The 22,538-nt window shown below is 51.5% G+C and overlaps 1 protein-coding gene across 1 annotated transcript in view; it reads right to left on the bottom strand.

Annotated features, from left to right (window-relative positions):
* Window positions 1-6,459: 6,459 nt before the first annotated feature.
* Window positions 6,460-22,538, bottom strand: part of HTRA1 (HtrA serine peptidase 1) — a 57,420-nt gene continuing 41,341 nt past the window's right edge. The window contains exons 4-9 of the mRNA XM_082601736.1: window positions 13,217-13,411; window positions 12,155-12,187; window positions 10,660-10,774; window positions 9,995-10,052; window positions 8,480-8,575; window positions 6,460-7,172 (exon numbers count right to left, since the gene is read on the bottom strand). Coding sequence (XP_082457862.1) covers window positions 7,004-7,172; window positions 8,480-8,575; window positions 9,995-10,052; window positions 10,660-10,774; window positions 12,155-12,187; window positions 13,217-13,411 — 666 coding nt within the window. The 3' untranslated portion in view covers window positions 6,460-7,003. The remainder of the gene's footprint in view (window positions 7,173-8,479; window positions 8,576-9,994; window positions 10,053-10,659; window positions 10,775-12,154; window positions 12,188-13,216; window positions 13,412-22,538) is intronic.

Here is a 22,538-nt window from a genome sequence, read left to right as displayed (position 1 = left end):
GTTTTTTAGAAAATGTTGAGGATTCTTGGTTGTTAGGATTTTTGATGAAGTTTGAGGTCAGTGCAGGTGTTTTACTGATCTTCTCTTCCTGGAGGTTTTAGGATGTGTTCTTTGGGCTCAGCGTCAGTGCCAGGCCTTCAAAGATGAAGCACACTGCTTACCCTGGGTATGGTTTCAGACTTTGTGTTCCAGATCTAATGACTCATCAGAAGACAGCACAATGGAAAAGGCACGAAGGCAGACAGGCAGCTGGGAGATGATGCCCGGATTATCTGTGAACGAACGCGAGACGGGTGTGCCTCGGGCTCTCCCTTACTGCCCACAGCATTTATGACCCTTTCTGGGGGGCGATGCCCATGAAACCATGTGAGCTTTCCCGTTTTGCAAAGTCATTCTCATAAAACAGCCACTAACATCATTACTACTTCAGAGATGGGTCAAGTGAAAATTATACCTCACTGGAAATGTGGGTCTTCAGTTACAAATGTCACTGGGCAGCATCAGCCGAAGGGGATAATGGCCGAGTGGTTAAGGGAGGGCTTGAAGCTCATGCAGCTCAACATCAAAAAAACAAGCAACCAGGCTTCCCTGGTGGTGCAGTGGTTGAGAGTCCACCTGCCGATGCAGGGGACACTGCCCCGGTCTGGGAGGATCCCACATGCTGCAGAGCAGCTGGGCCCATGAGCCATGGCCGCTGAGCCTGTGCGTCCAGAGCCTGTGCTCCGCAATGGGAGAGGTCACAACAGTGAGAGGCCCGTGTACCGCAAAACAAAAAAAAAAACCCAATCCAAAAATGGGCAGAAGACCTAAATAGACATTTCTCCAAAGAAGATATACAGATTGCCAACAAACACATGAAAGAATGCTCAACAACATTAACCATTAGAGAAATGCAAATCAAAACTACAATGAGGTATCACCTCATACCAGTCAGAATGGCCATCATCAAAAAATCTACAAACAATAAATGCTGGAGAGGGTGTGGAGAAAAGGGAACCCTCTTGCACTGTTGGTGGGAATGTAAATTGGTACAGCCACTATGGAGAATAGTATGGAGGTTCCTTAAAAAACTAAAAATAGGGCTTCCCTGGTGGCGCAGTGGTTGGGAGTCCGCCTGCAGATGCAGGGGACACGGGTTCGTGCCCCAGTCTGGGAAGATCCCACATGCCGCGGAGTGGCTGGGCCCGTGAGCCATGGACGCTGAGCCTGCACATCCGGAGCCTGTTCTCCGCAGTGGGAGAGGCCACAACAGTGAGAGGCCCGCGTACCGCAAAAAAAAAAAAAAAAAAAAAAAACTCAAAATAGAACTACCATACGACCCAGCAATCCCACTACTGGGCATATACCCTGAGAAAATCATAATTCAAAAAGAGTCATGTACCAAAATGTTCATTGCAGCTCTATTTACAATAGCCAGGACATGGAAGCAACCTAAGTAATGGATAAAGAAGATGTGGCACATATATACAATGGAATATTACTCAGCCATAAAAAGAAACGAAATTGAGTTATTTGTAGTGAGGTGGATGGACCTAGAGTCTGTCATACAGAGTGAAGTAAGCCAGAAAGAGAAAAACAAATACCGTATGCGAACACATATATATGGAATCTAAAAAAAAAAAAAAAAAGGTCATGAAGAACCTCGGGGCAAGACGGGAATAAAGATGCAGACCTACTAGAGAATGGACTTGAGGATATGGGGTGGGGGAAGGGTAAGCTGGGACAAAGTGAGAGAGTGGCATGGACATATGTAAAATAGTTGTAGTAAACACTACCAAATGTAAAATAGATAGCGAGTGGGAAGCTGCTGCATAACACAGGGAAATCAGCTCGGTGCTTTGTGACCACTTAGAGGGGTAGGATAGGGAGGGTGGAAGGGAGGGAGACACAAGAGGGAAGAGATATGGGGACATAAGCATATGTATAACTGATTCACTTTGTTATAAAGCAGAAACTAACACACCGTTGTAAAGCAATTATACTCCAATAAAGATGTTAAAAAAAAAAAAAAAGAGAGAGAGGGCTTGAAGCCAGGCACTTGAGTTCCAATGAAGCAAGTTTACCTTCCTTCTTGCTGTGTGACTTCAGGCTGGTTACTTAACTGCTCTGTGCCTCACTATCCTCATCAGTAAAATGGGGATCCTACAATGGTGGTGGAGGAGGAAGAGGAGGTGGGGTGAAAGAGGATCAGGCAGTTCATGTACAAAAGCTTACCTGACCCAGTGAGACACATGTAACAGAATATTATTATCATAAAGCATCTGAACCACTTTTCATTTTTATTTTTTTAACTAATAATCCATTTGTTAGTGTTTATTTCATTTGATGTTTGCTGATTCTTGGCAGGCACCACACGGAGGCAACTTTTAAAGTTCTAAATAAAACAACTGCCTAATGGCAGGAAGGCCTCTGCTCTCTGCATATGCACCACCCACATTTTGATGGAAACGCCAGAGGACCATTGGCTCCGGGTGGGAGCCAGCGCGGACAGCAGCGAGTCAGCCCAGCTGGGCCCCAGAAGCAGGACACAGATGAGTTTGGAGGCCCAGGTAGCCAGGCCCAAGGTCTCTTGCAAAGACCGTGGCCCTTCTGATGTGGGCTTCCAACACGCGGGCACTGTTTGATTCCAGGAACGGGCCTTGTGCTTGGCAGGCAGACTCCTTCCTGTGAGCTGTGGCTCAGTGCATCCTGGGGGTGTGGGGGGACACATGCTCAGAAATGTCATCAATAACACTTGTTTCAAAACAGGGGTGGCTTTTCAAGTGAGTATCCTGATGGTCCGCTCATATCCAGGTAGCCAACAGTCACATCCCATAGGCCAATTCTGGTGACAGTTCTTTAGAAGCACGTGGGGTCCCTGCAGGAGAAGTGGGCAGTGGCATGTGAACATGGCTCTGGAGAGCTACAGGAAGCACTGTGGAGCGGGTGAGATGCGGCAGCCAGGTGGACAGGCAGTGGGGAAGAGGAAACGTTCCAGAGGGGAGGGGCAGTGTGAGAGCAGGCCGCCCGCTGCGGCCCGCCTGTCAGTTACATCATCAGAATGGCTCAGAGTGAACCCCCAACATCAGTTCTTTTTTAAAACACCTTTGCGCTGAGTCTTACAACCGGCTCAGCCCGGAGGACCCAGTAGCAATCTATTTGCCGTCGTGGCACAAAGCCACCCTGGCAGGGGGCTTCCCTGGTGGCGCAGTGGTTGAGAGTCCGCCTGCCGATGCAGGGGACACGGGTTTGTGCCCCGTCCGGGAAGATCCCAAGTGCCGTGGAGTGGCTGGGCCCGTGAGCCATGGCCGCTGAGCCTGTGCGTCCGGAGCCTGTGCTCCACAACGGGAGAGGCCACAGCAGTGAGAGGCCCGCGTACCGCAAAAAAAAAAAAAAAAAAAAAAAGCCACCCTGGTGCTGCCATACCCCCAACCTACCTATAACCACCTTCAGAGGAGAAGGCAGCTTTCGTCATAACCCGGAACCCGCACCGGCCCACTCGCCCAGACACGGGCCCCCTTCCGCACAACCTCAGCGAGCGCGGCCCTGACTTGAGTGGCATTTACCAAAATGGGCCCAGCACCCTCGCCAGCCAATCAAAGCACCACCGTCGGAGGCTCGGGCCTGTCTGAAGCATTAACAAGGTGGAGACAACTGCTGAGCGAGTTCTCGTAGACACACGCTGCCCGTCACCCCGTCCACCAGACATGGGCATTCTTCCAAATGTTCACACAGAAAAGAGCGTGACCCTGTACAGAGCTGCTGGCGTGACACCCACACAGCTGGGCCCGGGAAGCACAGCAGAGGAACTCTTGCGCTCAGAGCCTCTCCTGGCCAGAGCATCTCGTAAAGCATCCCGCAGGGCTGGATGGGGACCGGCAACTGACGCAAACGTGCTGGCGAAATCCAGCCCGTGTTTGGCAGCGTCGCTTGACGTTTCGCAAAAGCTGGAAGCAGAGGACTGGAGCCGGGGGGCCGAGATTGGAAGATGCGTGGGTGAGCAGAGGAAGCTTTGCCAGAGACAGAGAAGAGGGGCAGCTGCTGACCTACCAGCCAGTGGGGCTGCTGAGTCCTGAAAGGGCCAGGATGAGTCACCAACCCCGCAGGGGGCTGAGTCCGCACGCCCCATGACCACCTTCTAGAAGGGGTGATGGACCTAGGCTACACAGAGATGAAGGGACCAGAAGGCTTGGTCCTAAGAAGGTAAAGATGGGCCAGGTGGCACTGTACAAAAGCCGTGAACTCAGAGCTCCTGGGCTTAAATCACAGCTCCTGCTTATTAGCTCTGTGGCTTGATCAAGATGCCTAATTTCTGAAGAGCCATTTCTTTACCTGTCAAAGGGGATAAATGTGGCGTCCACCTCAGGGCTGATCTGAGGACTGAACTACTAGCTAATAAATGTAAGATGCTCAGCATGGTGTCTGTTACACAGCAAGCATCCAACAGACGTCTGCTACCTGAGTGTCACTAAAGACCGGAACAATGGAAGGCTAAACCACGAGCAGCTGTACTGACCTAGTGGCACGTGCCATCATGGTTGACCCTCACAACTCCAGTACAAGGGGGACACTATTATTGTTCCACAGTTTACACAGGGGGAAACTGAGGCTCAAAGACAGTTAACATATAGGTCGCTAGTATTTACTGAGTGCTTACCGTGTGCCATGTATGACTTCATTTAATCCCCACAACAGCCATAGGAAGTAGTATTATTATCCCCCTCTTACAGATGGGAAACAGGCACAGAGAGGTTAAGTAACTCTTCAAATGTCACACAGCCAGTACACTGTAGACAGTAGAGTGAACCCAAGTCCATCTAACTTCGAAAGCCATGCTCTTTCAACTCAGCTCTGCTTCCCACGTCTTAAGGCTAATTCAGGCTGCAAAAACCTCCACCACAGCCCAAAGGAAGAAAAAGAAATATCTGTTCTGAGAAGTCTTGTGAAAGCTTAAAGGATGAGTATGGGGTGCTAGGATGAGCAGCTCCCATGGGACACAGGGCCCCACAGGCCAGTGCAGCCTTGTGACCAGACACATCATGTGCCTACAGCATGCTGAGCGGTCCTTTCTGCAGCCTTGTATGTAGGCCTACAAACCAAACATATGCAGGCAAAACTCCAACCCCACCCAGAGCCCTGTGGATCTTCGGGAGATACTGCTGAGTGTTTACAGACAATTCAGGACCATCAGTTGCCAGGCTGATTCCTTCCAGAGGAACCATCTGTCATCTCCCGAGTGGACGACAGGCCGAAGATAGATGGGCTGGGGGCCGGGCGGGTGCTGACCTCAATGCCACCCAGCACGTCCTCCCCACCTGTGGTAGCACCTCGGCCCCGGAGACCACCAGAGGAGCAGGCCCACAGGCAAAACATCTGAGGATGAACCCCTGAAGCAACAGGCCATTCTCTGAGTCACCAACTTTAATGAGGAGGGAGGGAACGCAAAACCCATGCCAGGAGGGAAAGCGTTTACTGGCTCCTTCCTGACTCTACAAGGTCATCTAAGCACAGAGCAGAGGGACACACTGCGCTCAATAGAGCACAAGCTGCTCGGCTGCTGAGCATCAATACTGATGAGGGCTTGGCTTTGCTGCGCCTCCATTTCACTGCGGCCTTTCACCTTCCACAGCCTCTCCAGTTATGAATTGCTCATAGAGATCTCGTGGTCGAGGAAGGATTAAGCTCTCAGTCTACAGAACTGAACCTCCCTCCTGTCCGAGGCCCCCCTCTTGACTGCCGACACTTAGAAATCCTTCAGGCTCTGCTCTGGGTGTAAGCAGGGTCCTCTGTGGTGGGCGCTTCCCCGCAGGCACTCAGGCCTGTGCAAACTTCCAAGCTAAAGCTTGGCCGCCATATTCATGGGTCCAGCTTCCCAAACTCCTGGAAGCTTTCATGGAGCTAAAAGTTCCCAAAGCTGCTTAAGGCAGCATCTGTTCAAGGACACATCAGGGGGAGCCCCGCTCCAAACCCCACAAGGTTTAAGATCTATTTCAGAGCCCCAGACAGCTGGAATCAGCTTCAACCTGTGCCTTCTAAAGACTCAGGACTGTTCTTGGGTCTCATCCTGGTCTCCTGAACCATCTCCCTTTCAGAAAGAGATCTAGTTTCTCAACAGAAGCTCTGGGGTCCCACTCTGCATTCACCCCTCTACCCTTGGCCCTGTGCCTTGCCTGGCACACAGCAGAGGTCCAGAAAATCTTTGCTGACTTATTGCACGATGTGTGGAGTTAACAGCCTCTCTTTAGTTTGAAAAGCTCCAGGTTCAAGGGCAACTGGCCTCAGGCCTCTTTCATGAAGCCAGGGTGGCCAGGCGCAGTGTTCCCAGCACTGGTAACCCCCCGGGATGATTTTGAAATAAGCGGTGCGACCTCAAGCTCAACCCGCACGGACAACGTGGTGTAATGAGCAGGCCGTTGACATTATAATTAATTCAAAGAGACTCCAGCCGTTCCCAGCAAAGAAGGACACCAGGAAGCAAAGTATGAAGAAGTGTTTTAATAGCTCAAACTCCAAGTCACTGTGTTCCCAGTTCTGGAGAGGTTCCTAAAAGAGGCAACTTTGGCCATTTTGGAAGCCAGCGTTCACCCTCCCGTGGTCTCGGCATCTCCCTCCTCTGGAGGCTGACTCGGAGGAAAGCATAAACACGCCCGGTACCATCCTGGCTCCCATGGGACCTTCCTCTTACCTATGCGTTATAGCAACAGCCTTAGCTGGACTAAGAGGATGAGTCGGTTAAAGAAGGAGACAAACGCTGACTGTCCAAGCAGGAGCAGTCCAAGCTGGCAAGAAAAAGCACGCTGCGTACATACGATACAGAAGGGCGAGCTTCTGCCTGCGGGTTTACAACATTACACTGGGTTTGCCTACGACCTATCAAGAAGGATTCTGCTGGCCAGTGTTTCTGCTGAACAAGCAACATGGCGGTCAAAAGTCTTGGGCATCCAGTGCCACCAGCCCAGAGTCATCATGCTTCGTCCACTGGAGAGTCTTTGAGGGAAACATGAAGTCCAGCTCATGCCTCTGCCTATGGGTCGATTTCTTCGGGAATCACGGTGATCATAATGTCTTCATTGCCCCTGCGGACAACCATGTTCAGGGTGCTTTCCTTCTTAATGACGTCGCTGACGTCATTGGCGGAGACCACTGACTGTCCATTGATGCTAATGATGACGTCATTTTCCTTGAGCCCACCGCTGCAACACAAAGGGAAACGCAATTGTAATGTTTCCACTCCTCCTGGTCTAACTGCCACGAGAGGTGATCAACTTTACATCGACAGAGGCACAGTTTAGGACCTCAAAGCCCAGAGCAAACAGGGTGGGGTAATAGTTAACTTATGTGAGACTGGCTTAAACTACCAATGGGTTGCATTATTTCCTTTTGAGGTTTTTAGGCCACATCATCAATCATGTCCATTGTAGAAATGCCTACCCGCGCTTGTATGATCTTATCATAGATGGACCCCACAGGAGATGAGGATGTACCATCTACCATGAACCAGGACCGTGGCCAACTTGCTTGTAATGGGTGTTACAGCTCAGAGAGCAGCTCCTACAGGGATGAGTTGATGGCTCTACTGTGAGACACCTGCTTTGTGCTGTTGCTGGGACTGTAGCTCTTCTGGATGACAGTGTCCGATAAGCGGTTATGGTTCTTAATGGTCTAGCACAGGAGTCAGCGAACTTTTTCTGTACACGGCCAGATAGGAAATATATTAGGCTTTGCAGGCCAGATGGTCTCCATCACAACTCAACTCTGCCGTGGTAGTCCAAAAGCCACCACAGACAATATATAATCTATTGGGCATGGCCGTGACCCAGTAAAACTTCATTTACATAACACTGGAATTTGAATTTCACATCACTTTCATGTGTCCTAAAATACTGTTCTCATTTAAATTTTTTCAACCACTTAAAAATGCAAAATCGTTTCTTCCAGATCTGGTTCCCAGGAAACAGTTTGCTGGCCCCTCCCTGGTCTAGCACCTCTCTCTCGATATTTCATCGATACAGGTAACAGACCCTGATTGTTAGTTGACCTACTTCTTTTCACATTATTTTGACGTTCCCTGGGTTATTTTTCTGGAAGTGTGGATAAGTACGGCCTGATTGATGACAGACATAATTAGCGAAGGCTTCAGGAGGAGACGCATCCAGCAGCCTAGGACAGGACCACTGCTTGAGGTCTCTGGGACATTGCTCCTTCAAGCCTCTTTCCCCAGCCAGGCCTGTTCTGGAGACTCATAACAAGTCCGATATCACCCCTTCCATCTGATACCCCTCCGCAAGAGGACTTTTGAAGATAGGAAGCAACCTTTTGCTGATGAGTCCTGAGCTGAACCAGGCTGGAAGTCCTGACTGGCAGGGTCGACCAAGGACGTCCGACCATTTTGTCAAGGATTCTCACAATCACCTGAGCTGATACGAAAAGGACAGCCCCCTGCCCCCTACCTTCAGGAAACACAAGGATATTAGGAAAAGGGAAAATAATTCTAACTCACGCTTCTGCGGGGGTATCAGGAATTACTTCGATAATATACGCTCCTGAAAGCACATCTGGGAAGTCTCGGTGGCGATCCTTCAGCTCTTTGGCTTTGCTGCTCAGGACAAAGAACACCTGTATTAATGTTAAGTAACAACGGGGCTCCTGCCCGGCTTCTCCTCCTTCCCTGATTCTAACGTAAAATTCCTCCAGGGATTTTGATTCTGCTTCAAATTGCCTATTTCCTAGAGTTACTGGATAACAGCAAGGGAAGTGTTTTATCATTATTATTATTAATTGATAGTAGCTATCACTTAAGGAGTCAGTACAATATCATGGTTGGCCTGCTTTGGAGCCCCAGCTCTGCCGCTTCCTGACTGTGTGATCTTGGGCAGGTGCTTAACCTCTCTGTGCCTTAGTTTTCTCACCTGTAAAATAGGGATAACGATATGGGGCTGTCGTGAGGACCCGATGAGACCATCTAGGTCCAGCACCTGGCCCAGTGCCAAGCACGTGATAAATAGTGGGCGGGGTCGCCGTGGCTAGTGACCACGGCCACCACCCATTCATCCAAGCTTTGATACGCATGAAATCACTCAGTCTTCACCACATACCAACATGCCTGCACAGTTATCCTCATTCCGGAGAGGAGGAAATTGAGGCACTCAGGGGTCAAGTCATCCCAAGGTCACAAACCAGGAAACAGTAGAGCTGGGACAAGAACTCAGGAAGCTGGACCCCAGGGCCCATATTCCTTCCTTATGCCTTCATCTCTCAGAGTTCCCAAACAAGACCTGATGCACATTTTAGTCTTGGCAAGCCAGCTGAGAAAGGTACCACCATTTATTACATGTGTCTAAACTATAGTCGTGTGTTCACAATTAATAGCTAATTAACTACAATAATTAATATATTAATATTTATATCAATATGTTCTGCTCTTTGCCAACTTCACCTACAAGAGTTTTCACCGAGCCCTTAGGTACCAGGACTCCTACGATTACACCAGATTTTTTCATCAAGTTTTAAATGCCAGTATGTTATGAGTCTGGCAGGCACATACCACAACTTCCACCAGCTTGGGAAAAACAAGCCCATCTGTCATGCTGGGCCTGACTGGCATTCCAGGAGCCTCAGGCCACAGGAGGGAGAGCTAAGGAAAGGCAGGGCGCTCTGGGGCTGAGGGAGGTGTTTGGGGCACTCCTGGAATGTGAGTTTCAACAAAGCAAGTGGTGAAAGGAAGGCATGGGGGAGTGACGAACACCCCGGCTCTTCAGGCCTGCCTTCAAAGAAGAATGGAATCTTCCAGAAGGAAGGACCTGCTCAGAACCCAGAAACAAACATGAAGGATAAAACAAGAGGCTAAGGCTAATGGCCCTTCTCTCTTTCCTCATGTTACTTAACTTTAACCAGAAACTGAGCTGTCTTGAAGCAGAGTAAGGTTTCCCTTTTAGGGGTGCCAATGAGAGTCTTCTGAAGTTCAGGTTTGTTTTAAATTTAAGACACAGACAGACACAGACATCCTGTTACCCACCTGGATGTCAGTGACATCATTCGGATGCCAATATACTTCTTCTTGGTGATGGCTTTGCCTGGTGTGACAACAAAAGGACAACAGAAGGTCAGCCCAGTTGGTGGCTGTGCTGGGTACACCACGAGCCATGGGGTTCAATCCCCCAGTTTGCTGTGTAGAGTCAGGACCATAGAGGGATGCGCTTGGCTTGTGGTTCAAATCCTGACTGGGATCCTACCTGCCTCCTCTCTTCCCCAGGTAGAAGGTAAACATCACACCTGCAAGGGATCCTGTTGAGCCTCAAACCCCCAGCCAGACTCGAACAGAAGGTTCAATAAACATTTGTGGAATGAATGAGCTCCGTGAATCTCAGTTTTCTCATCAGTAAGATGGGACTAATAATTCCCACCTGATCAAGCAAAGGAATTAAATGACATAATGAATAATGAAGTGAAATGATGTACAGAAATCACCCAGGATCATGCCTGGTACATACCCGATTGAACCTTATGACACATTCATGATCATAGGCCGAAAATAATCCAACACCTATGACCTAATACCACGGGCTTAATAGCGTGCGTTCCTTTCCCTTCTGACCTTCAGGGTGTCGTTTTCCCTGACCCAAGTCCCCGTGGGGCACCCCAGGCCTAAATCTCCCAAGGGCTGCCTGGGCCTTGCTCTACCTTTGGCTTGTCGGTCGTGGGATTCCGTTAGGAACTTTTTAATCTTATCAGATGGAATTGCAAAGGAGATACCAGCTGTCACTTTCAGTGTGTTAATTCCAATCACTTCACCATCCTGAAAAGCAAGATGGAAACAGCTTACTGAATCGATGAAGGTTCACCTGAAGATATGCACCAATAGAGAGCGGAGAATTTGCAAGAAAGGAGCCTTGGAGCTTCTTCAGAGAAATGTGTGAGGTGGGGGGAGCTGGAGGGAGGGGGCTCCTGGGTCGTAGAGGGAAAGGCCTGACTTGGGCAGCGTAAGCCAATCTCAGCAACGGAAGAATCGACACCCACTCGACTCAGAGCTGAGTGATCACCATGCCGAAAGCACAGCAACAGACACGAGAGACAGTTTCAAAATGCACATTTGCTCCTTTGGCATGGATACATTTCCAAAAGCCCCAGAGTCCTTTAGATGGCTGTCCACACCTTCCTGCTTCCCCCATTTCCAGTGATCTTAAGGTTCCTCTGCTGACGTCAGGGAGAAACAACCTTAGCGCTTAGGGCAGACAGACTTCATCATCAGGAAAACAAAGCCTCACCTCCGAGCAGACGCCGGGGCACTCGGGGCAGGCAGAGGGCTCACAATCGCATCTCACTGCCTCTGCTTGTCACAGACTAGCTTTAAGTCATGGAGGAAGCCAGTCTACAGGGTGTGCTTCAATTCAAGATAAATTCACAGTTCAGTGAACGCCACACCATAGGAAATAATCCTGGTATAACGGTCTTGCCTCACACCATCCAACCATTATTCTGAACACTACTGTTAAAGGGTCGTTCAACTCGGACTTAGAAGGGAAAACTGCCAGGACAGTTTAAGTCACTTCTAGCACATTTCCCGTAGTGCTGAGAATTCAGTCCCCGACTCAGAGGCACCATCAAGAAGGCACTGCCATCCTGCGCTTTGCTAAACAAGGCCTCGATTTCATCACCTGTAAATGAGAGTTGGATGGGTGACCCTGAGCTGCACCCTGGCTCTGACTGTCTGATTCTAAGGCTTCCCTTTTTTGCTTAAATAAAATATAAACTTAGGTGACATCTTTGTGAGCGGGGTAACTCCTCATTCCAGCCTGGTCTTAGAGGAGGGCCCCTGGCCAAGACAAACCCTGTGGATGAGCCACGCCAGCTCCTTAGGCAGCGTAGGGACAGGCCAGAACTGCTGACACCTTCAAAATAAAGACCCACTCCTTTAACCACTCCTGGATTGGACCTGAATTCCAATGCCTTTGCTTGTAACTTTGAAACATAAGCATGTCTGCTGGCACAGCAGTTCCAATCCAAACTCCATCGTATTTATTCTTTCCAGAAAAGATAAGAAGAGTAATTTGCAAGGTACAGTACAGTCACAGATGTCACTTTAAAAGAATTAGATAATGTGCTTTGGCAAGTTCATGTCTGAAAAGAAACCAAAAGAGGAAAAAAGACATGTACATAGATTTTTAAAAGGCCTTACCAGGTTTACTAATGGGCCTCCGGAGTTTCCATACTGAAATTAAGCAAAAATTAAAAGGTTATGAGTTTATGTCATTATATGGTCCAATCTACTTCTCTGCTGGGCAGGTCCCTGAGTGCAAGCTCTTGCCGCAGTTTTGTTCCTGTCTACCTAATATTTTGCTGGGAAAAAAAGGACCTTAAACAATTTTCAGAAAGTTTTAGATGTGCCATAAAGGGGATATATATAGATATAGATAGATAGGTAGATAGATGGATAGATTTTGTTGTTGTTGTTGTTCCAAAGCCCAGAGGCCAACTACAAATTCCCAAAACACCCAACACATCTTCCTTGTCTTGGCAATAGGCTGGCTGCCCACTTGCTCCAGTATCACAGTATTTCAAAACTTCAAAACCGCCCCCCTACATCTATGTGACCCCTATTTTGCTGCTTGGCCTGGAAATCCACATGGTTTGCTCTATTTCCATTAGTTCATGAAGATCACAAGAAAGTTTGGGAATAAAGCCTACCAGAGGCAGCGAGTGCACAAAACACGCTGTGTTTCTTATTTATTAGATAGATGTAGGGGAAAATGCTTTTTAGAAACGTTAATCCTATAGGGAAACAGCTGAAGTGAAAAAATGTGACTTAAAAAAGATTCCATTGATGAGATTGTGTGTGATAATCCTTGACCTCATTAGACATCGAATGGGTCGGCCTGATGCCAGACTGCTCCCCCCACCACAAGGCAATGCAAACTCCTCTCGGGGCTACAGAGCCTGTGCTGAGGTGAGCATCCCTCCTGCCACAAAGTTGAACAAGCAGCTCCAGCCAGGGGTGGCTGACCCTGGGGCAGGGCGGGAGGAGGCATGGAGAGCTCCTCCGGGCTGCAAACTTTGGCAAATCTTAAGTTCCCGTCACAGGAGTCCCCGGAGATTGCCAACAGACTGAAGACCAGCCCTCTGCCTCATCTGCTTTAGGGGATCCTTGAAAGCACCTTGAGGGTCCTGACTCCAGCCCTGGCTCCTAAGCCCAGCCCAGCTTTCCAAAATCCCACCCGACCCTGCAGCGGAGAGGGCTCACGTTGATGATGGCGTCTGTCTGGATGTAGTCCATGTCCGAGTTCCGGAGTCCCAGCTCTTTGCCACCTCGCTGGGTGGTGCTGACGATCCCAGTGGTGACAGTGTTTTGAAGGGAAAACGGGCTTCCAATGGCAACCACAAACTCTCCGGGCCGCAGCTCCGAGGAGCGGCCAAGCAGTAGCACGGGCAGCTTTCCCTGGAAACACAAGGTTGGCATTGCTGCATTTGGTTAAGTGAACAGAACGGATAAACGCACAGATGTCGTGGAATGCCAAGCAAGGGACACCGCTCATACTCACCAGGCCTTGCAGGAAACCGAGGTCAGGCCTAGCATCCCTTCCCGGCTGAGGACTGTCTTCCCTCCCACCCAAGATCATCAGTGCCTCGTTGTAAGCTGCTGCAAGTCAAGTGCACACTGCCGCTGCCACACGCCAAGGAAGACGTGGGACCGATACTGGAGGCCAACTCAGGGTCTCAGCACATCTTGAAGCTATCAGCACAGACTTGCTCTGAAACCCGGAGGCCAGGAGACAGAGGGGGACATGTTTAGGACTGGGGGCAAGCCTGACTGCAGCACTCTTAGAGAGCCACATGGAAGGATCCAGAGCCCACGCCCCTGGGGGGAGGGGAAGGGGTGGATCTGCCCCCACTTATCATAGGCTCGTCCCTCCTGGGTTCTGAAGAATCAGCTCTGTGGGCTTGCAGCTGCCCTGACTCCGTCCGGTGCACCTCTGTGCTAAGCACATGCAATCCTGGGGAGGGGCAGGGGTGGGGCTGGGGGCAACAAGGCATCCAGGGCCCCGAAACACCAAGACCCAAGAGGTGGGCTCTCGGGCTTCCCTGGTGGTGCAGTGGTTGAGAGTCCGCCTGCCGATGCAGGGGACACGGGTTCGTGCCCCAGTCCGGGAAGATCCCACATGCCGCGGAGCGGCTGGGCCCGTGAGCCATAGCCGCTAAGCCTGCGCGTCCGGAGCCTGTGCTCCGCAACGGGAGAGGCCACAACAGTGAGAGGCCCACGTACCGCAAAAAAAAAAAAAAAAAAAAAAAAAAAAGAGGTGGGCTCTCTCCTTGCCTGGAAAGGTCTTGCATCGACCACGTCTGCTCCCGTCCCTGGCAGGCTGATTAACCCAACAAAGCCTGGTTGACCCCCAATGCCCTGTGAAGGCCAGGCAGAGTCAGAAGCCCCAAACTACTCTTCAAACCAAAACTGGACAAAATAAAGCCAGCTCTCGTCACTAGGGCTGAGAGCTGGGCTTCCGTCTGAGAAGGCTCTAAGCTCTCCTCCCTCCCTTCCTCCCTGGAGCCAGGCAAACCTCCGAGTTCCTTTCTCCTTTGTTTCCTGAGACAAAATGAGCAGCTGCTCTGAACAGTGTGGACCAGCCCAGAAAGCAAAGAGCTGGCCCAGGCCTAGTGCGAATTGCGAGGTAAGCGTCCTCATGTTCGCCCACCTCGACAAAGAAGGAAAGAGGAGAGGAGGCTGGGAGGATGCAGGGGGTGGAAACCAGCAGTTACGTAGCACTTCCTTCGCCAGGGATGAAGCAGACACCAGCTGATGAGATGGGGAGATCACTGGGCCCATTTAACAGATGAAGACACTGAGATTCCAAGCAACTGTGTGACTTGAGACCGGCCAGGGATTTAAAAGTGCAACCCCGAACCCAGACTCTCATCCACCACAAAGTACTGAGTCACAAAGAACCCTCTCTGACCCCAAATAAGGAAGATGCTGGTCAGGAACAAGCTGGGTCAGAAAACACAAGGAGGAAGAAGGGATATCGAAGGAGGGATCCAAGACCTAAACCTTTCAGGGGCTGCATGAGGAGGGATGCCCCTCAGATCACAGGTACTGAGAAGCCTAGAAGAGCGCCCCAGTGAAGAGCACAGACCTGGGACCAGGCGGCCTGATTAGATCCTGGCTCGAGCTTACAGCCACTCTGGTCCTCCGTGTTCTCATCTGGAAAACGGGAATAACGCAGCACACTTATCTCATTGGTGTGTTGTGAGAATTAAGCGACTTGAGACCTGAACGGCTCTTTGAAGAGCACCTGGCTCAGTTAAGCACCATGTAATTGGGACATGTAAGCATCAGACGTGTTGGTTATTGTTATCAATATCAGGGTCTGTGCAGTCTCAATGGGGGAAACCCCACCAACGAAACTCCCACAAAGTAGCGCGTGTCACCCAGCCCTCCACCTAGGAGGAGGCTGGTGGCACAGGCCTGCCCTGACAGTGACACTTTGCCCTTGCGGTCACCTGAGGCTGGCGTGCGTGGTACTGCTCTGGAGGGGGCAGCCTGCAGTCCCCACTCCTCGAGCTCACTCAGAAGCACGCCAATGAGCTCAGCGTGGCCTGTTTACCCTGGGCCTGCGCCAGCCGCCCCTGCCAGGAATGACTTCATCCAGTAGCCACAGCGGGTGGGTGGGCAGGAGTCAGGGCCAGTGATGAGCACTGGCCACTGTGGGGAGGCCCGCCAGGGACACTACCACTCCTTCAGGGCTCAGGGACTGCTTTCAGGGCTGGGCTTGGGGGGTGGGCAAGGGGACACAGTGGCGAAGGCTCCTGGGCTGGGTTTGCCAGGCTGCCCAAGATTACAGTTGCTTTTCACCAGCTTCAAGGCAAGAGGTCAGGTTCAAACACAGAAAGGCGGGCCCAGCCCACATCAGCTCAGCCACAAGCTGAGAACCACATCAGAAAGTTACAGGGCAGGACTGACTGTGGAGGGTCTTAATTAGCATTTGCTCATCCCCCACCCCCCACCCCGTTCCTCCACCTCCACCCTCTCGGAAGGGGGCCAGACCCAGGCCCCTGCGTCTCAGGGGGTTGAGAAGGCAGAGGGGGCCAAAGACAGCGCTCCCTGGAACTCCCCTCTTCCAAGTCTGAGCTCAGGCCCAGGGGATGGGAAAAGGAGGCGTGTGATCTTGGGGGGCAGAAGCTGTGAGGATGGAGGGGAGAGACCCCCAGGAGGGAAGGAGAACCCCCAGGGCCTGCTGCTCTGCCGGCTGCACTCACTGGGGAGGAACAGGCCTGTGGCCAGTAATGGGGCCCAGAGAAACCAGTGGATGAGCTTGGCTCCAGTGCAGTGAAGTCACCACACTGTAGTGACCATGCAGGCTTGGACCAGTGGACACCAGTGACAGGAGCCCAGAGTCTCCCCGAGGACCAATCCTCACGTCAACACAAGGGGAAGAAATTCGGATCACAGGTGGTCATTTAGCCAAACCTGCACCGATGGCAACACCAAGTATCACCTTGTTTAAGTTTTTATTCACTTAAACATCTAGATTCTAAAGGACAATCATAAGACAGAAATAAGCAAGTGGACACATATCAAGGGGGATCCTTAGACTGTGAGGCTTGGACTGATGTGAAAGGAATGACACAGGTGACATTTTACCTCCCGGGTGACAAAGCTCTTTCATGACCCCCTTGGCAGTCAGGGCATGTTTCCTCCCATCTTACAGATGTGGAAACTGAGGCTCAGAGAGGGAGTGACTCCTCACAGCTCATGAGCAGCCTGGTTAAACGAGAGAACAGGTCCCCCACCTCCCAGACCTTCACTCCTTGTAGGTGTTAATGTGAATTCTAATTGTAGGCAGAAATCTTTGCAAGAGAGTGACGTGGGGCAAATGTGGGCCAGGCCAGATTTACAGCCCTTCATGAGGTCACAATGCCTTTTGGGGGCCATTTGGCTCCTGTTTCCTGCAGGTGCCAGCGGGCCACACAGGCATCAGGCTCTCCAGCCGGCTCCAGATCCAAGTGGGGCTCATTCTCAGCCTCCCTCCTCACCCTGGGCCTGTCTGCTCGGCGCAGCTATACCTCTGCTGGCCAAATTCCTATTCGGCAACTGAGCGTTTTATTCCACAGCTGTCTAGACACACGCTCCATGGGGGGACTCGGGGGGAGATGAAAAGCAGATACGGCTGGAAGCGCCAAGGCACGCCTCGACCTTGACCTGCAGATGGGAAACCCTGGGGCCACCCGTTCCTGGTTTAACCCCGCGCTGCTGTCCGCAGGCTGGTTCCCAGGCCGCCCACATCAAAGCCGGCTCCAGGCTCCCTGCGGCAGATGCTCTGTCTGAGCCTCCCTGTGAAGCGGCCCAGCCACAGGCCATCTTGGAGATGCCCGACCCTCTCCTAACAGCCCACATCTCAGCATCTCGCAGGAGCCTCGCAACACGCCTACGAAGTAAAGGCGCAGACGTCCATCCTCCACTTGGCAGGCGGGAGGAGCAGAGTGGGGAGGAGGGAGACTGGGGCGTGCGGCTCCTGTTCCTTGTCTCCAGATTCTCCAAACACTGGCAGGGAGGGAGGGTGAAATGCAAGTCGGGTACACAGCAAAGCCGGATGGGGAGTTTGAACGTGGCGAAAGCTCAACCCCGAGGCTCCGGGTCAGAACTGAGCAGGAGCCCTCGGGCCCCACCAGGAGAGCGTGCAGCTCATGTTGTCCCAATCCCTCCAGGACGAGGGGCATCCCAAAGTGAGTCCATCACAGTGCCCATTCTCAAGGTCATGCTCTTGTTCATGAGAGGGAGGAACCTGGGAGGCCAGTGGGAAAGAGGGGACGTCCGCGTTGAAAGGCACAGCATCCTCGGTTTGCAAGTGACTCACTTGTGCTACATGCCGGCCTCACAGCAGAGTCAACAAGAGGGGCTGGAAGGGAACACGGATCCCGAGAACAACCGGGTCGTTGGCCATGCCAGCCAGGTCGATGGAGACAGCCCAGACGAGTGTGTTAGAGTCCTGCGTGTGGACTCCATGTCCGAGTTAAGCTAACTACGAGCCATAGGCAGGATACGAATTGTGTGATAGATTTACTGCTAAAACCTGGAAGAGGTTGGTGAGTGGCATGATTAAAGAAGGCTCTTACCGTTCGTTTAGATGCCAACAAACAAACAGACAACAACCAGCAGGCCTGGCATCACTGCTCCCACAAAACACTGCCTACATGAAAGAGAACTTTCTCGACAAGCATTCACTGAGGACAGGCCTGGCACAGGGAACATGAAAGATCAACAAAACCCACCCGTGCCCTCCAGTCTTACTGTCCGATGGTGGGGGGAAACACACAAGCCAGCAGAACACACAGCAGTAAAAAGAGATAAAATCCATCTCCCTCCCCAAGGGCAGCTCAGCCTAGAATCTTCCATAAAGGCTAAATATAGATCAACACTAAAAATGATTTGGGTGCATCAATTAGGGTTTTTTTTTTTTTCCAGCTGCAAGTAACAAAAAACCCAATGCAAAATGGAGTAAACATCCACCTGCTCAAGGGCGTGATGGCAGGGCTGATCACTTCAAAGGCTCAAGGACAACGTCAAGAAGAAGCTCCTGCCTTCTTTCCATCTGATCAACGGCCGCCTGGGCTCATGGTCACAGGAGGGCCACCATCATTCCAGGCATGACACAAAGATGTAGCAATGCCCACTGGAAGTAATAGACTCTTTTCTCCCTTGTGTGTCTCTTCAGAAGAGCTAAGAATCCAGAAGGGCCCAGCACATTCTTCCTCGTGGGTCATCAGCCACTGCCTGGTCATAAGGTTATCCTCAACCACCCTTAGGCGGGGGGGATCGTAGCCCTGGTGACTGCCTTAGCCTCTCAGGATTTGCCTGAGTTAGGAATGGGGGGGGGGTCAGGAGTGGACCTAAAACAAACTCAGGGCTGTGCCAGCAGGGAGGACAAGGGCTGCATGCTGGGCCACCATCAGAGTCCACCGAAGCTTAGGAAAAAATGGTTCCTTTTACAGTGGTGATGCTAATACGTGTCTGGAAACATCTGTAGGTGTATGTTCCTTCAGGCAGCTTTCTTTTTTTGGCAGAGGGGAGAAAGAGAAGTCTGATTCAAAGGAAAGCAATGGCCACACATTTCCAGGGCAGTCAGCGTGAAATACAAGTGGTCCGAGCAGAGCCTCGTCAGTGTAGACAAACCTCCCTCTTATTCGCATGCCCTACACGCCTTGTGCTCTGTCCATGAGCAGGTGGGACGGGCATAGTGCCCATTCCGCTCACCAGGGGACCGACGGTCCTGCAGCTGGTGGTGGTGGTACCGAGAGCCCAGGTGTTCTCACCAGTGCTCACTGCCCAGATGCTCAGGGTGCACAGCCAGCCACCAATAAAGAGCCTCTCTGTGCCAGACCTTCCACGGGGCAGGGGCAGGAGACGGGAGCAGAGATGACACACAACAGGGCCAGGGAGCTGAAGGAAATCAGAGCAGAGGCCAGCCAGAGGAAGCCAAGGTCACACGTCCTCAGGGTGAGGGCCCAGGCCACGGTGGTACCCTCAGACAAGCCCCGGCTGTGTGGCACTGCCTGCTTCACGGGCTCGCTGTGTGGCCTGGGCTCCCCCGGAAGGGCCATCACAACTGCTGATTCCCACAGGGAAGAAAAGGCCTGTGCTGAGTAAGGGCCCTGGCTGATGACTCGCTATGGGCTTATCCTCCAGCATCCACAAAGGGTGGTGCAGAGTGAAGACACAGACAAAACACATACACAGCACCACAGCCTCCACGCAGACTGGGAGCCACAGTCCCAGGGGGCAGGGCATCCGTATGAACTCACTCTGACCTTGGGCCACTTGACAGACTTCTCTGGGTCTCAGTTTTACCACTTCTAAAATAAGGGAGTCGAGCCTGGTGATGTCCAAAGTCATCCCAGCTCTGACAATTAGGGATCTTTCCAGAAGACCTGGTAGATTTCAAAAAAAAAAAAAAAAAAAACCTATTAGCAGACAATGGTTAAATTGGTGAGATCAAAACAGCACCAGACGTACTTCCCTGGTGGCGCAGTGGTTAAGAATCCGCCTGCCAATGCAGGAGACACGGGTTCAAGCCCTGGTCCGGGAAGATCCCACATGCCGCAAAGCAACTAAGCCCGTGTGCCACAACTACTGAGCCTGAGCTCTAGAGCCCGTGAGCCACAACTACTGAAGCTCAACACGCCACAACGACTGAAGCCCGTGCGCCTAGAGCCCATGCTCCACAACAAAGAGAAGCCACTGCAATGAGAAGCCCGCGCACTGCATCAAAGAGTAGCGCCTGCTCGCCACAACTAGAGAAAGCCCGTGCGCAGCAACGAAGACCCAACACAGCCCCAAATAAATACAAATAAATAAATAAATTTATTTTTTTAAAAAGGAAAAAAACAAGCACCAGAGTCCTTCATAAATCTCTTTTCATACAACTTTGCAAAGAGGTCAGATGATCCCTGCAAACTCTTACAGCCGCAAGAGGAAAGGGGAGGGCTTCCCTGGTGGCGCAGTGGTTGAGAGTCCGCCTGCCTATGCAGGGGACGCGGGTTCGTGCCCCGGTCCGGGAAGATCCCACATACCGCGGAGCGGCTGGGCCCGTGAGCCATGGCCGCTGAGCCTGTGCGTCCGGAGCCTGTGCTCCGCAATGGGAGGGGCCACAGCAGTGAGAAGCCCGCGTACCTCAAAAAAAAAAAAAAAAAAAAGAGGAAAGGGGATTCCTGGAATTCTCCAGACGCTGGCTCAGCCAGAAATCATCTAGAGCGGACCTAAAAACAATGATCCATCAACATTTCAGCTTCTGGCCGCCCTGGGTTTGGCCTAAAAGCCCTTGAGCGCTTCTCTCGTTGCAACCTCATTCACTAAAGCTTGGAGAGAAGAGCAATAAAATGAACAAATAAAACTAAAAGAAAAATTGGCAACTTTCTTTAACCTCATGAGGCAAGTCAACTACTTCTTTCTCTTCCTTGCAAAGTATAAACTGCTCCTGTTACAAAAATATTTTTGTTGCTGAATCTGCAGAAGCCACTGTATCCGCCAGCCGCCCAGCACACCGTTTTCAAGAGGCTGGGGCTTGCAGGCTGGTGTTGTGTGTTGGATGAAGTTTGCTTCAAAGGTTAATGTTGCAGCAACTGGCTGAGACTCAACTAAGTGATTCAATGTGTCTTCTGGAAACATTTATGCTAACCTTTCATTTTCTTTAAAAAATATGCAATGGGGGAAAAGAGCGCGTCCCCCACACACAGCAAGAAGCAGTGCCATTGAACTTGCTTCCTAAGGAACAGCAAACTAGACCACAGAGTTCAGGGGGATGTTAGCAGCTAAGACTTGCCTGAGACACAAGGATCCTGCCTGGGGAAGGAGGGAAGTGAGCCCACGAGGGGTTGAGGGACAGGGAAGTGTGAGCAGATGGGTGGACCCAGGTGAACCACAGATCTGCTACGTAATTGGCAGGGCCCAGGACAAAATAAACATGAGAGACCCCTTGTTCATAAAGTGCATAAAAAGTGCCGTTAAAGGTACTAAAATATAAAGCTTTCTTTTTTCTTCTGTATTCTCTCTCTCCCTTCATCTGTCCCGACGTTTTTATTTGCCGTTTAGTGTCATGCTCCCTGGGGCACAGAGATTTCCATGGGGTGAGTGCAGACCCAGGGGACTCAGACTCAGTGCCCTGCTCAGCAGCTACTGGACAGACCCATGCACTGTGCCCGAGCAGGGACAGGGTAGCAGAGCCAGGCCTCTCCCCTTCCCAAGAGCTCACTGCCCCAACCCACAGAGGATGGACCACCCCCAAGGGCACTGCAACTTCCTTCGGCACCAGGATGCACTAGGTACCTGGACGGGGTGGAAAAGGCTTAGCCCTGCCTTGCTGCCAGCAGGATGACCTGTGGCATCATCCACCCGCTGCCCAAGATGCTGTGGGGTGTATGTACCCCATGCCTGTACTCCCTGGGGGAAGGAGGGTGGCAGTGATTGCTGTGCGGGGTCAGAGGTCCCAGGGGCCAGAGGAGCAGGGAAGCCAAGAACCCATCCTGGGGAGGTAGGAAGGCAACAGGAAAAGGAACAGTGCGGAGGCCAAGGCTCTAAGCCCCAGCACATACTCCACTGTCTCATCAGACTTCACTTACAAAGCACAAATTCAAAGATAAAATTAAAGGGCCTCCCTGGTGGCGCAGTGGTTGAGAGTCCGCCTGCCGATGCAGGGGACACGGGTTCGTGCCCCGGTCTGGGAGGATCCCATATGCCGCGGAGCGGCTGGGCCCGTGAGCCATGGCCGCTGGGCCTGCGCGTCCGGAGCCTGTGCTCCGCAACGGGAGAGGCCGCAACAGTGGGAGGCCCGCATACCGCAAAAAGAAAAAAAAAAAAAAAAAAAAAAAAAGATAAAATTAAAACAAAGACCTCAGAGCATTAAACCCTCAAGCGGGGTTCCATTCTGAGCATAGGGTCTGTAAGGGCACAGGTCACATGCCCATGAAGCAGCTGTGCCAGGGGAGGAGGAGGTGGACCAAGACTGAGATGCTTGGGATTCAGACTAGAGAGCGTAGAGGTTATCAGTGATGACAAGGTCAAGGGTACAACCAAGGGA

The sequence above is a fragment of the Mesoplodon mirus genome (assembly GCF_964341445.2).
Source record: "Mesoplodon mirus genome assembly, chromosome: 2".
In the NCBI taxonomy this organism is placed as follows: domain Eukaryota; kingdom Metazoa; phylum Chordata; class Mammalia; order Artiodactyla; family Ziphiidae; genus Mesoplodon; species Mesoplodon mirus.
The sequence above is the reverse complement of the archived record's forward strand: the minus strand, read 5'-3'. Positions and strand labels throughout refer to the sequence as shown.